Source organism: Setaria viridis, chromosome 2 (genome assembly GCF_005286985.2).
Source record: "Setaria viridis chromosome 2, Setaria_viridis_v4.0, whole genome shotgun sequence".
NCBI lineage: Eukaryota > Viridiplantae > Streptophyta > Magnoliopsida > Poales > Poaceae > Setaria > Setaria viridis.
Genome location: NC_048264.2, coordinates 9944112 through 9959115, shown reverse-complemented (window position 1 = coordinate 9959115; position 15004 = coordinate 9944112). Strand labels below are relative to the sequence as shown.

Below are 15004 nucleotides of genomic sequence, written 5' to 3'. Positions count from 1 at the left end.
CATAGTAATAATACTTGTGCTTTCGCACAGCCACACAACACCCGCACATATTTTTCAGTTTTATATTCTTTTATTCTAGAAAATTCAAATATAAGCTTTAGAATTGTAACAAATTAATTAATATTATAGTAATATTGCTTTTGATAACAGTTGATTTATAGTAAGCAGTAATATCCCATTGGGCCATTCAAGGTTTCAAGGAGGAGAAAATTGCACCTTTCCTAATAATTACTCCCTCCGTCCCAAAAGAATGTAACTCTCGCTTCTCGAGAAGTTAAACAATTTAAAGTTTGACCAAATTTATAAAGCAAAGTACTAACATTCACATCTCCAAATAAATTTAGTATGAAAATATATTACATGATTAATCTATTAATATTTATTTTGTACCACAAATGTTAGTTTTATATAAATTTGATCAAATTTAAAATTGGTTGGCTTCTCGGGAAACGAGGGTTGCATTCCTTCTGGGACGGAGGGAGTAGTAAGCACAGTGGTGGATGGCAAATATTTATTTCGATGAGAACCGTTTCAATAAAATAATTTTTGTAGTTTAGACTTTAGATCAGATTCAAGTCTACTGGTTTGGGCCATCCAATCAAGCGCTATGAAGTGTTGCTACCGTGATCACAGTTGACCCCAACTTCAATCATCAAGAATAGAATAGGATAAGATCCTATCTGGCTAAGCTGATGAAATGGCCCGTATTGGGTTTATCATTGTTCTCAGTTACTTTCAAGATTATCCTAAGGAGGGTTGCTACCGTGAAATTTTCTTCTTTGGTCCAAACTGGTGGATTAAATACTAGGAATTACTTGGCAGGAAAGCAACATCCAATTAATATTTTTCTATGAGCTTACATTTAACTAGTGTAGTGTTCTTATCCTTATAACAAAAAACACTTTAAAATTTCATATTTTTACATATCCAAATCCACTAAAGACAATTTGTTCCCACAGTTCAGTCAGTTGATCAGTAAGAACCTGCAGACTTGATCCGAAAAGACAAAGTCATTCAAAGAAGACCAATCACGATTTGATCATATAGTCAACTGAAGACATACATCATCTATGCAGTATTCCTTTGCACGTACAAAACACAACAACACCACGCACTGTTTACACGATCGCACAGCTCATCGGCGATGTGGGACGGCCTGGAGAAAGTTTCCAGCGTCGCGCAGCTCACCGGCGTCGACGCCTTCGTGCTGATCACGACGATCGTCCGGGTGGCGGCGACGGCGAGGCGGAACAGGAAGACCTGCCGGGAGCTGGCGGAGCAGGTGGAGCGAATCGGAGACCTGCTGCGGAGCCTTGAGGAGCAGCCTGGTATGGGCATCATGCGGCGGCCGGAGACGAGCGCCCCGCTCATGGAGCTGCACGGGACGCTCCGGCGGGCGTGCGCCGTCGTCGAGTCGTGCAGGCGCGGCGGCTACGTCCGCGGGCTCTTCACCGGCGGGTCTCGGGCGGCGAGCCTCCGCGACGTGCAGAGCAGGATCGCCTTCTTCCTGCAGCTGTTCCCCATCATCAGCCACCTCGACAGCACCCGCCTCCTCGTGCAAGTTATGGACAGCGCCGCCGCTCGTGCGCCGAGCTCCGGCGAGGTAATAAGCAACTATCTGGATTTTCTTCTTTATCAGCTTGCTTATCAGGCAATTCTATACAATTCAAATTGTGCAATTTTCAGGGTGCTGCAGAGGATGTTGTAAGGCCCCTTGCCAACAGCCAAGATCCTCAGGACGATGACAGGTCTCTCTCTCCCTCCTCTCCCTCTCTCTCTCTCTCCCTCTCTCTCCAGCATATTTCGATGTTTTCAACCCTTGAGTTGCAGGGTTCAGAATTTAAGTATTTCTCAGTTGATGAATGCAACAAATGCCTTCTCGTTTGAAAACAAAATGGAACAAGGCTCCTTAGGCACTTTGTACAAGGTATACTTAATTTCCCTTTTGCTTTTTCTTATGGTTTTCTAGAGTCACCATGAGAGTGATATTATAATCAATCGAGCATGTGTGGTGCATGTTTTTACATCTTCAGGGTCAACTAAATGGCAATGATGTCACCATAAAAAGGCTTTCAATTTCCATTGAGGGGCAACAGTTACCACCAAGTATGAGTCAATATGAGCTGTTCAAAAACGAAGTTTTGATTCTCCAAAAGCTTCAGCACAAGAACATAGTGAAACTCATGGGGTTTTGTGCGGAAAGAAGCGAGAGGATTTTGGTGTATGAATCCATGCATAATGGGAGTCTTGAGGACGTCATCTTTGGCAAGTTAATCTGACAACTAATACAACCTTTATATGAATACAAAAACTTCTTGTTCTTTGTTTTGATCACCTAATATAAGTTGCTTGCTGTGTCCTCAAACTGATGATCAGTTATCTTCGCTTGGATCATACAGTGCGTATGAGAGCAGGGTTTATAGTTGACTGGCCTACACGCTTTCGCATAATCGAAGGGATAGCACAGGGTGCAGCTTATCTGCACAATCATTCCAGGCTGCGAGTTATTCACAGAGATTTGAAGCCAAGCAACATTCTCCTAGATTCAGATATGAATCCGAATATATCCAATTTTGACGTGGCCAAAGTTTTATGTCCAGGAATGATTCAGGATACCGCGGCCTGTGTTGTGGGCTCAGTGTAAGACCAATCATTTCTCCATTTTAAATAACACTATGAGTTTTTTACCTTGCTTGCTAGATATCTCAATTTAGAGAATGCAAAAGGAGAAAAATTTATAACATATGGATAATAGATCTGAATATATTCATTGGATTACTGGACTCCTCAGTTCTAATATGTTAAGGGTATTGTTATTGTTATGAATGCCATCTAGCATTGACTTTTGTTTTTCAACTGAATCGTACAATCTCAAGACATTGACACAATCTTCTTTTATCTTTTAGTGGATTTATTGCTCCAGAGTATATGAAACAAGGTACCTTCTCGGTAAAGACCGACGTGTATAGCTTCGGCGTCATGGTACTTGAAATTATAAGTGGGAAAAGATGGACTAGGTCACTTCAAGAAACTTATTACCGAGATCTACTCACATGGGTAATTAAAATACTGTATATATGTGACTCTCGAAACAAATTGCAAAGATATGGTGGAATGCTGACATGAAGAATGTTTTTGTGAAACTAAACATGATATGCGTGTATCTTGTTCGCCCAGCAGGCCTTTAATAGGACACCGTACAGAGCCAAACTGGTGCAGAGGCTGAAGGGTTTTGTGCCTGAATCACTACACGGCATCTCTTTCTGCAGCAGGGCTGTGCCCAAGTGCCTCTCCCTTCCGACGAGGCGGAGGGTGCTGTCACAGCAGAGGGAGATGAGGAGATGTGTTCAGGTGGCCCTGATGTGCATCCAAGAGAAGCCCGAGCGCCGGCCGGACATGCTGGAAGTCACGCGAATGATGAGACCTCGGAAATCTACGGTGCCATTCCCACGACGACCTGGCTATGCCATGGAGAGCCCGATGTACACCGGTGATAGAGGAGCTAGCATGACCCCTTGAGATAGGTTGCTCCATGCATGCTTATCTATAGTTTTGGTACTTCTATGATTGCATTAGCCAAGTTGCATGAACTAGTGAACTACATAGAATAGAGAAGAGCAGTTGGGTCCAAAAAAGAAAGAAAGAAACAATAGCAGAGCATCAGTTTTACTTGTTCATTGTGTAATGCTATATAGTGGCCAAGTCTGGTGCATCTCTATGGCATTCAATGCAGTATGCGGTCGGCCGTTCGCATGCCTAACCTTCCGAAGTATACGGGTCTGAAACGGAATATTTCCTTATATAGGAATTGGAAGGCGCCGTTCCTAGAGTAGCCCTGTTTGTTTGAGCTTTAGCTTTCCAAGCTTTCAAGAAAGTTAGCTTTTGACTTTTGCTCCCTAGAAGGGTGGCTTTCCGAAAGCTAGCTTTCGGAAAGCTAACACTGTTTGGCAACTAGCTTTTGGAATAGTTTCTTCAACCTTGGATGCCGGCTGGAGGGGGAGATTTGGGGGACGGCAGCCAAGGAGGGGCGGCGGGCGGCCAGGGAGGGGAGGCGGGTGAGTAGGGGCGACGGCGGGCGAGGAGGAGCTGCGGGCGACCAAGTTCGTCTTCCTTGGGAGGCGGAGCGGTCGGATCCGCGGCCCTGCCGGCGGCGGCAGCTTGTGCCTCGCGAAGGAGACCGGAGGGGCGCACAGATCCGCGCCGGAGAAGCTCACCGGAGGAGAGGGAGACGACATGGAGGAGGGGACGAGGAGGGACGGCGGTAGGCGTGCGCCGGCGGGGGACGCCGCCGAGGCCACGCGAGGAGGAGGCGCCGGATGGGGAGGAGCCCGTGCGGAGGAGGAGGCGTCGGACGGGGAGGAGCCCGCACGGAGGAGGAGGCGTCGGATGGGGAGGAGCCCGCACGGAGGAAGGGCGCGCGCCGGAGAAGCTCGCCAGAGGAGAGGGAGACGGCGCGAGGAAGGGAAGAAGGGGTGGCGGCGGGCATGCGCCGGCGGGGCGGAGACATGAGGAGGGGGAGATGGTGTAGATGGAGATGTAGTAGTGTCGGGGGAAAATCTTAACGATCTCCTAAATACCGCTTAAAGAACAAACACGAAGGCCCAGGTCCACCCAGCATAATCAAAGCTCCTCCCGCCCGACCGCGGTCCCGAGGTCAGGAGCGTCCGACCTCCCGCCACGAGGCTCCGCCTCGCCCGACCACGGTCCCGGGGTCGGGAGCGTCCGACCTCCCGCCACGAGGCTCCGCCTCGCCCGACTGCGGTCCCGGGGTCGGGAGCGCCCGACCTCCCGCCGCGAGGCTCCGCTTCGCCCGACCGTGATCCTGGGGTCGGGAGCGCCCGACCTCCCGCCGCAAGGTTCCGCCTCGTCCGACCCCGAGCACAGGGGTCGGACTCGCTGGGGCCCCCAGGACGGACATCCCCCTCGGATGCGGACCCGGCAGACAAGGCAACGATTCCATGGGTCCCCCTCGACGGCCTCGTCATAAATGCGCCGCAGGCCTGGCAGGGAGAAGGATGACCGCGCTCCTCACGCAACCCGCTGCAAGTACCCATGCACGGCCACACTGTACAAGCTACAGTGCTGGCGGCTCCCTTCCATTCGCCGCAGGGTACTCATGGCCTGCGCCGACCGGAGCGGAGGGAGGACTCGCCCGTCCTCGGGCCCCGCGTGCCCTCGGGACCCGTGCACCCGGCAGCGGGGATGTGACGCCCTCCCTCCAGAAGCCATCATCAGGACAGTGGCATCCGCCGTCCTCCCCAGGGGACACCGAAGTGACAACGAAACGCCTTCATCATAACCCGACGCCTACGAACACCGAAGGGGCTATCTGAAGGGCGCGACGACAGTTGGCACATGGTCGCCCCCCTCCTCCAGCATGCACGCCGGCGCTCGTCAGGGGCCGGCGAAGGCGCCGGGCGTCTAGGAACTTGTTCCTCCCTTCTTGCCATATTTTTACCGTACTACGTTTACACTTTTACTGTCCTCTTCGCCCGATCTCAGCTGTAACTCCAGCCACCCCCCTTACGATATAAAAGGGGACGCCAAGGTCTGGAGGAGGGGATCGGCTTCTTCTCCCAAAAGCCACAGCACACTACTTCGCTCCCTGAGAGCACAAGCACAAAGAGACTTGGGACCATTCCCTCTCTCGTCGATCTGTAACCCCTACTACAGAACCCCGCGTGGGTAATACGAGCACCCTCGATACTGGACGTAGGGCTTCCCTTGCCCGAACCAGTCTAAACCCGTGTCTCCCACGCCACCATCTGAGACCTTACGCGCATAAAAGAAATTTACTAGTCTAAGTCTTGATCTGCCAATCTTGACAACGACAGTTGGTGCGCCAGGTAGGGGACCTTTGCGCGTACATTTCTAGCCTCAGATGACCAATTACGATAGCAGCTTCGCTCCGGGCTTCCTGATCCGTTTCGGGAGCCTGGACTTCCTCGCCACCGAGGAAGGGATCGAGCTGATCCCTGTCCTCGTCTTGCCCGCTCGCCCTGCTGCCCTCGGCCCCGTTGCCAGGACAGCGGCGAGCGGCCGGTCGCATACCAGAAGGCCCTCACCAGGAGGACGGCCCTTCAGGCTACGCAACGCCACGGGGGCTTACGGACACCTCCTAGTGCGGTCCATGACCGCGTCGCCCGCGAGCAACGAGCTCGCAGGCGCGGCGAGGACGATCTCCGACACCGGCTCCAGCAGCGGGAGCCCCCACCCATCGCGTGAGTGTCTCGTGGCCGACGCGCACTCCGAGGGGTCCAACGGCAACGACGCCGAGGGGAGACAGAGGGCTCCCCCCTCGCGCGCCGCGGCTACGACCGGAGCCTTACCAAGGGCACCGGAGTGCTCTCAGTAGCCGGAGGCGCGCGCAGGCGCCCGCCAAGAAGTCGAGCATCCCCACCACGAGGGCGGAGCACGAGAACGGGCGCGCGACATCCAGCAACGCATCTGCGCGGACGAAGAGCGTCCACAGCTCTTCGCCCGCGCCAGCCAAAACGTCGCAGCCGCGGCGGTTTTGCTCCGGCAACTCCCCGAACCAGCGACGCCTGAGGAGCGACGGGCACGCCGAGAGATGCGCAACCTGCTCGAATGCGCCGCTGTCCAGCAGGCGAAAAGTTTCGCCTGCCGGCGACGTGGGCAGAACGCCAGCAGGGCGACGCCCGACGCGCCCCCGGAAAGGCGGGGGGAGTCTGTCCATCAACCCCCTCCTAGGGCAAATCAGGCCGCGTCCGCCCGACGGACGCCACCACCCGCGGGAGGCGAGGCTCGATCCGTCCACCAGCGCGTCGGCCCCGTCCGCGACGCCCGCGACACCCTGAACGCGCGGAGGCGCTCCCGCGCGGACAGGGAGGACGGGGTAGATCGAGGTTACCACGTCCACCGTGGCGGCCGCTACGACAGCGGGGAAGACCGCAGCCCGAGCCCCGTCCCGGCTGGGCCCCGGGCCTTCTCTGCGCGCATCCTGAATGCGCCTTTTCCGCCGCGCTTCAGGCAACCCACAAATATAGCCAAATACTCAGGGGAGACGAATCCTGGGGTATGGCTCAGCGATTTACCAGCTTGCATGTCAAACCGGCGGGGCGGATGATGACCTGTTTATCATCCGCAACCTACCCCTCTTCCTAGCCGACTCAACGCGAGCTTGGCTAGAACATATCCCTTCGGGACGAGTTCGCAGCTGGAACGACCTGAAGGAGGTTTTCATAGGGAACTTCCAAGGCACGTACACGCGCCCCGGAAATTCTTGGGACCTCCGGAACTGTCGCCAGGGGGCGGACGAGTCCCTCCGGGATTATATCCGGCGCTTCTCCAGGAAGCGCACCGAGCTCTCCAACGTCGCGGACGCCGACGTCATAGGGGCTTTCCTAGCAGGAACCTCCTGCCGGCCCCTCGTCCACGAGCTGGGGCGCCGAGGCCCGCGCACCACGGAGGAGCTCCTCAACATCGCCACCAGCTACGCCTCGGGCGAAGAGGCTGTTGGAGCAATCTTCGACCGCTCCAAAGGCAAGGCGAAGCGGGAGGAGGATGCTGACGAAGGCACCTCCAACCGCCAGCAGAAGAAGAAGGGCAAACAGCGGCGCGAGGCCCCCCTCGTGGCCGCTGTCGAGCGCAAGCAAGGGCAGCCGCCCCCCGAGGGCACTCCCGGCTTCTTTGACAAGCTACTTGAGGGACCGTGCCCAAACCATGAGTTCCCCACGAAGCATGCCTACAAAGACTGCAACCTCATGAAGAGGTACTTCGTGGGCAATCCGATGAAAGGCGACCGGAAGCGGAAGCCCGATGAGGAAAAGAAGGGTGACGAAGAGAAGGAAGACGGCTTCCCCAAGGTGGACGGCTGCTTCATGATCTTCGGCGGCCCCGGGGCATACGACAACAAGCGCCAGCAGAAGCTGGAGCGCCGGGAGGTCTACGCGGCCGAGCCAGCGACTCCGGCCTTCCTAGACTGGTCGGGGCCGGCCATCACCTTCGACAGGTCTGACCACCCTGGACGCGTCCGGCATCCGGGGCATTACCCTCTCGTCGTCGACCCCATCGTCGGCACGACGCGCCTCACCAAGGTGCTCATGGATGGGGGCAGCGGCCTCAACATCCTCTACACTGAGATCCTCGACGCTATGGGGATCGACCGTTCTCGCCTCCGTCCCAGCAAGGCGCCTTTTAATGGCGTCGTGCCAGGGAAGCAGGCAATGCCTCTCGGGCAAATCGACTTGTCCGTTACGTTCGGGACCCCTTCCAACTACAGGAAGGAGGTCCTCACCTTCGAGGTGGTAGGGTTCCGCGGAACCTACCACGCCATCTTGGGACGGCCATGCTACGCAAAGTTCATAGCTATCCCCAAATACACCTACCTCAAGCTCAAGCTGCCGGGGCCCAACGGGGTCATCACCGTCGGCACGACCTTTCAGAAGGCGTATGAGTGCGACGTAGAGTGCTGCGAGTACGCCGCGGCCATCACCGTCACGAGTGACCTGGCGGTCCAGCTTGCGGAGGCCACCGAGGGTCGGCCCGACTCCAAGCAGCCGAACACCTCCTTCGAGCCCACCAAAGGCATCAAGGAGGTCCCCCTCGATCCCAGCTGTTCCAACGGAGGATTCGTGCGGATCAGTACGGCCTTGTCCCACAAATAGGAAAGCGCGCTCGTCGACTTCCTCCGCGCGAACAGCGACGTCTTCGCGTGGAGGCCCTCGGACATGCCCGGCATTCCGAGAGAAGTCGCCGAGCACTCCTTGAACATCAAGGCCGGCTCCAAGCCAGTGAAGCAAGGATTGCGCCGTTTCGACGAGGAAAGGCGCAAGGCCATTGGTGAAGAGCTCCAGAAGCTTCTGAAGGCCGGGTTCATCATGGCAGTGCACCACCCCGAGTGGCTGGCTAATCCTGTCCTTGTACCAAAAAAGAACGGGAAATGGAGGATGTGTGTCGATTATACCGGTCTCAACAAAGCGTGTCCAAAGGACCCGTTTCCTTTGCCACGCATAGATCAAATAGTCGACTCAACCGCCGGGTGCGAGACCCTCAGCTTCCTCGACGCATATTCCGGCTACCATCAGATCGCGATGAAAGAGTCCGACCAGCTCGCCACCTTCTTCATCACCCCCTTTGGCCCCTACTGCTATGTTAAGATGCCATTCGGCCTCAAAAACGCGGGGGCTACTTTCCAGCGATGCATGCTAAAGTGCTTCGGGGACCTCATCGGGCAGACCGTTGAGGCTTACGTTGATGACATCGTAGTCAAATCCAAGGAAGGCGATCAGCTCGTCCCCGACCTTGATCTAGCCTTCGAAAGGCTGAGGGATAAGCGTATTAAGCTCAATCCTGAAAAATGTGTGTTCGGAGTCCCAAGGGGCATGCTATTAGGCTTCATCGTCTCCGTACGCGGCATCGAAGCGAACCCGGAGAAGATAGCGGCTATCAGCGACATGGGGCCAGTCCGGAACATAAAGGGAGTCCAGCGCGTCATGGGATGCTTGGCGGCCCTAAGCCGCTTCATCTCGCGCCTCGGTGAGCGAGGGCTTCCTCTCTATCGACTCCTAAAAAAGACTGACCGTTTTGAATGGACCGGCGAGGCCCAGGAGGCGCTTGACCGACTCAAGGACCTCCTGACGAAGGCCCCAATCCTAGTCCCGCCTACCAACGGCGAGGCCCTCCTGCTCTACATCGCGGCGACCACCCAGGTGGTTAGCGCGGCCCTGGTGGTGGAACGAGAAGAGGAGGGACACGCCCTCAAGGTACAGCGCTCGGTGTATTTCATCAGCGAGGTCTTGTCCGAGTCCAAGACACGTTACCCACAGATCCAGAAGCTCATCTACGCCGTCCTTATCACGAAGAGGAAGCTGCGCCACTACTTTACCTCCCACCCGGTAATGGTTGTTTCGTCATTCCCGTTAGGGGAAGTAATCCGGAACCAGAACACCACGGGGAGGATCGCGAAGTGGGCGCTTGAGCTCATGGACCAGGGTATTACCTATGCCCCCCGCACCGCCATCAAATCCCAGGTACTCGCTGACTTCGTGGTAGAGTGGACGGAGATTCAAACGCCATCGGCGCCAGAGAAGCAGGAGTACTGGACAATGTACTTCGACGGGTCACTGATGAGGGCCCACGCCGGAGCGGGTCTCGTCTTCGTCTCTCCTCTGGGCGTGCGCATCAGGTACATGATCCGCCTCCATTTTCCTGCATCCAATAATGTCGCCGAGTACGAAGCCCTCCTCAACGGGCTCCGCATCGCCATCGAGCTGGGCATCCGTCGGCTGGACATCCGAGGCGACTCCCAGCTAGTCGTCGAACAAGTCATGAAGGAGTGGAGCTGCCACGACCCCAAGATGGCAGCCTACTGCAACGAGGTCCGTAAGCTCGAAGACAAGTTCGACGGGCTAGAACTCAACCACGTCGCAAGGTGCTTCAATGAAGCCGCCGACGAGCTGGCGAAGGCGGCATCCGACCGAATGCCCGTCCCTGACGGCGTCTTCGTTAGCGACCAGCTGAAGCCTTCAATCCATTACCCAGAACTGGCAGGGGTCAGCGAAGCACCCCCGGCCCTGGGGTCGGGCCCCGAGTCAGGGGAGGTCGGCAGCACGCCACCTATCCCAGGCCCGAGCGCCAGTCCTAAGAGGGTCGACACCGCTTTGCCCGACTCGACCCCGGGAGCCGATTCGTCCGACCCGGTGGTCATGGAAATCGCGGCAGACCCCGCGGTAGGGGCCAACCCCCCAATCGACTGGAGAGCCCCATACCTCGACTACCTCGTCCGCGACACGCTCCCGGCAGACAAGACGGAGGCCCGTAGGATCGCTCGCCGCGCCAAATCCTTCGTCATCATCGACCGGGAGCTCTACAAGAGAAGCCACACTGGGATCCACCAGCGCTGCATCCCGATCGAACAGGGAAAGGCGTTGATCCAAGATATCCACGCCGGAGCCTGCGGTCACCACGTCGCACCAAGGACCCTTGTTGGCAACGCCTTCCGACAAGGTTTCTACTGGCCGATCGCGGTCGCTGACGCTACCCAGGTAGTCCGCACTTGTGAAGGGTGCCAGTTCTTTGCGCGCCAGACTCACCTGCCCGCGCAGGCGTTGCAGACCATCCCCATCACTTGGCCGTTCGCGGTCTGGGGGCTGGATCTCGTCGGACCCTTCAAGAAGGCGCCTGGGGGCTTCACCCACCTACTTGTCGCCGTCGACAAGTTCTCCAAATGGATCGAGGCAAAACCGGTGGCGCAAATCAGGTTCGAGCAGGCGGTACAATTCTTCACCGACATCACCCACCGCTTTGGGATCCCAAATTCCATCATCACCGACAACGGCACGCAGTTCACTGGGAAGAGATTCCTCCAGTTCTGCGACGACCACCACATTCGAGTGGATTGGGCGGCTGTGGCACACCCCCGCACGAACGGGCAAGTCGAGCGAGCCAACGGCATGATACTCCAGGGTCTCAAGCCACGGATCTTCAACCGCCTTAAAAAGTTTGGCGGACGGTGGGTTGCGGAGCTCCCCGCAATCCTTTGGAGCCTGAGGACGACCCCCAGCCGGGCGACGGGCTTCACCCCGTTCTTCATGATTTACGGGTCCGAGGCCATTTTGCCCACCGATCTAGAGTACGGATCGCCGAGGGTCAAGGCATACGACGAACAAGGAAACCAGGCATCACTCGAGGACGCACAAGATCAACTCGATGAGGCACGAGACATAGCCCTACTACACTCGGCTAAGTACCAACAGGCCCTACGGCGTTACCACAGCCGCAAGGTGCAAGGCCGAGCCTTCAACGTCGGTGACTTGGTACTTCGCCTCGTCCAGGACAACAGGGGTCGGCACAAGTTCACTCCCCCGTGGGAAGGCCCTTTCATCGTCGCGCAAGCACTACGGCCAGGCACCTACAAGCTGGCGACTCCCGACGGGCAAATCTTCAGCAACGCCTGGAACATAGAACAGCTAAGGCGCTTTTACCCATAGCTCTTATTTTCAAGTTCTGCACAAACTTGTATGCAATTTCGATAATTTTTCTTTTGCGGAAAAAGAAATCCCAAGCCGTCTCGGTTCAGGCTTTTCCCGTCAAGCTCAGGGGTATCCGACCCTGGCCTCGTTCCAGGGCCGCATACCCCTCGGGGGCTATCAGGGGCTCCGTCCCCAGCCACTTGGCACCATCTAAAAGAAACGTTTTTTCTTTCAAACCGAACACTCCCTTTCTAGACTTTTGGACGCAAAAAGAGAAGAATGCGCGAACGGTGCTCAGGCAAGATTGATCGGACTACGAAAAAACCTACGCCCCAGCGGCTACGGCACCTTCGCTCATCAAAACTTACTGACACACCCGACAACGTATTCTAAACTTTCAAGCCCAAAGGAACAGTAAAGGGGATCGGAAACTTTAGCACGGCAAACTTATAAAAAGGCCCGTATGGCCATCACGAAACAAGTTCGAAACTGACATAGTTACAATTTGGGCGCAAGCCCGGTACAGCTAACTTGCCGGGGGGTCTGCAGAAGGGAAGGCCTCATCCTCCAGGAGCTTTGCGAGGGCCTCCACTGGGGTGAACCGCCGCGTCAATCTCGTCCAGCTCAGCCTCAGAGTAACCAGCGGCGTACCCTCCGCTCATCCCGGCAAAGTTGATGCCGGAATAGTGGGAGCCGAAGACCCCGAAGGCTCACCGCACGCCGGTGTGAAGCGCGTCCACAGCGATCTCGCGACCCCGGTGGCGCACCCCGAGGACACGAGCCGGCAGAGAGCTCGACTCCTCCTCCGGAACCACGCCGAAGCCGTCGCAGACGACGCGGACCGCATCCCGCAGGGCGCCGTGCTCACTGTGCTCCGCGTCGAGCAAGCCCTTCAGCTTGGCGAGTTCGCCTGCAGGAATCATCTAGAAAAGCCCACCAAGTCAAGAACAAACCACAACACCACGGGAACGCGAGAACGGAAAGGAGTCTCACCGTCGGCCCAGGCCTTCAGCTCGCGCTCCCGGTCGGCTCCTTGAGACACGGCGGTCTGGAGTCCCTGCACTTGCGAGCGGAGGTGACCGGCCTCCGCGCTAAGGTCAGCCGCCACCTTCTTGGCCTCCTCCTTCTTGGCCTTCTCGGCGTCCCGGTCCTGCAAAGCCTGGTGCCGCTCGCTCTGGATGCGCTCGACGGTCTTCTGGAGGGCTTCACGCTCCCCCCTCAGCCGTGCAAGCTCCTCAGCGTCGCGGCAGGCCCTCTCAGCAGCAGCCTGGAACTCCTCGTGGTCAAGATGGGCCTTGTCGATGACGGCTTGAAGCTTGGCCTCCGATCGCCGCGCCTCCTCCAGCGCCGCGCCCTCACGCCTTTGCAGGTCGCCGATGACCCCCTGGGCGGCAGCGACTTGCATAGACAGCTCCCTGGTGCGCTCCCTCTCCGCGTTGAAGCACTCCCAGAGCCCCCGCTCCAGCCGGAGGAAATCAGATTTCCCCCGACTGCACTCTTGGAGTCCTGCAAAGCAACGTGCCATCAATGACAAAGCGATGGGAGATGACGATCACCAACAAGAGAAGCAACATACCTGGTTACCAGGGAGAATGGTGTTGTCCAGAGCCCCCAACGCCGAGGACAGAGCCGCGCGAGCGTGGGCGAGGCCACCCTGCACCGCCTGCCACTTGTGCCACTCCACGACGTCGTCCAGGGTGAAGAGGTGTCTAGGCGGGTCCTCACGGGATGCCCAGCGAAGGACGGACCCTCTCCACGCCCTAGGAATGGGGGGAGCCGAGGCCGAGGTGGGAGCCGATCCTCACGCTGCCGTCGAGGTCGGCACCATCACACCGGAAGCCGCCGGGTTCACCGACGACCCCGGCGCCTGCACACTCGTCGCCGCCGAGGCCGCCGCAGGGTCGCCCAATGGCGGCGCCGCCTCCGACGCAAGCGGCAAGATAGGTATCCCAGCGGCTACCTCGCCCTCCGCCGCAACCACCTGGGGAGGCTCCTTCGCTCCTGCCGGAGTCCCCCCAGCGGGCCCCTCCGCCTCCGCCGCCGGAGCCACTTCTGCGGCGAGGATCGGGGTGGAGGTCCCCGCCTCCGTCGCTGTTGCCTCCTCCGCCGCGGTCTCAGGGGCAGGCGCCCCTTCCGCCGCCGATCCCGCCACGGCTGCGGGGGCATCCGTCCCACCTCCCGTCGCCGTCGTCCCCTCCGCCTCGTCGGCATCAAGATCAATCACCTCCCCGGCCTGAGGACTCGGGGGGATGATGCCCTGTGCCGTAGGGGCGACCGGGGGAACCGAAGACGGAATAGGGTCCGCTCCCCCTCCCGCGGCCAACGTCGCCGCCGCTCCGCCAGCCGCCGTCATCGGGACTGTCCCCGCGGAGGGGTCTGCGGCCTCACCGAGGACCCCGCCGCTCGCCGTGGGCGGAACCACGGTCCGCCCCCCGGAGGAGGACGACGCTCGCAGCGCCTTCTTAGGCGCCAGCTGCAGGACGAGGCCACGAGGAGCGGCGCTGCACATCAACGAGCAAACATCAGCAGAAACGAACACGAGAAGGGGAGAGGAACGAGACGCAAGGAAGGCCAACTTACGTTCCTGAAGCGCAAGGACGGCGCGCGCGCTTCGCCTCGGAGCCCGACGCCGACCCCGGGGCATCCGGCAGCGGCCGCTTGTCGCCGCTTCGCTGCCCTCCAGTCTCGGGCGCGACGGTAGGGGCGGTCTCCGCGGACCCTCGGGGAACGCCCTGGGCGGACTCCTGGGGGCTGCCCCGCGCTGGCTCCAGAGGAGCGGCGGGGGCAGGCTCCGAAGACCCCCGAGGGGCGCTCCGCGCTGGCTCCAGGAAGGAGCCCCGTGTCGACCCCTGGAGGGCACCCCTCGCCGACCCCTGGGGAGCGTCCCGCGCTGGCTCCTGGGAGACGCCCCACGCCAGCCCCTGGGGGGCGTCCCGCGTCAACTCCTGGGGGGCGCTCCGTGCTGACCCCTGGGGCGCAGCCCCAGGGCCTTGCGGAGCCAAGGCCCGGGCGGACGCCTCCTCCGCTTCACCCCTCGCGGCCGTCCGCGGGCGCACCTCCCGAATTACGAG

General features: G+C 58.3%; 1 protein-coding gene across 2 annotated transcripts; it reads left to right on the top strand.

Annotated features, from left to right (window-relative positions):
* Positions 1 to 1023: 1023 nt before the first annotated feature.
* On the top strand, positions 1024 to 3718 carry LOC117845644 (cysteine-rich receptor-like protein kinase 44). Of its 2 annotated transcripts, none has more exons than XM_034726705.2 (7): positions 1024 to 1603; positions 1687 to 1748; positions 1831 to 1927; positions 2034 to 2265; positions 2400 to 2640; positions 2907 to 3057; positions 3178 to 3718. In XM_034726705.2, the coding sequence occupies exons 1-7, from the start codon at positions 1145 to 1147 to the stop codon at positions 3517 to 3519; spliced, it is 1584 nt and encodes a 527-aa protein (XP_034582596.1). In that variant the 5' UTR covers positions 1024 to 1144; the 3' UTR covers positions 3520 to 3718. The 2 variants fall into 2 exon arrangements, with proteins under 2 accessions (XP_034582596.1, XP_034582597.1); XM_034726706.2 differs by having other exon boundaries at positions 1029 to 1603; positions 3181 to 3718.
* The last annotated feature ends 11286 nt before the right edge of the window (positions 3719 to 15004 follow it).

What these genes read in the sequence shown, in the direction of transcription:
- LOC117845644 (XM_034726705.2), top strand. Translation starts at nt 1,145, where the DNA reads ATGTGGGACGGCCTGGAGAAAGTTTCCAGCGTCGCGCAGCTCACCGGC. An exon ending in GCCTGTGTTGTGGGCTCAGT is followed by an intron (nt 2,641 to 2,906) that starts GTAAGACCAATC and finishes TTTATCTTTTAG; the next exon opens with TGGATTTATTGCTCCAGAGT. An exon ending in ACCGAGATCTACTCACATGG is followed by an intron (nt 3,058 to 3,177) that starts GTAATTAAAATA and finishes TTGTTCGCCCAG; the next exon opens with CAGGCCTTTAATAGGACACC.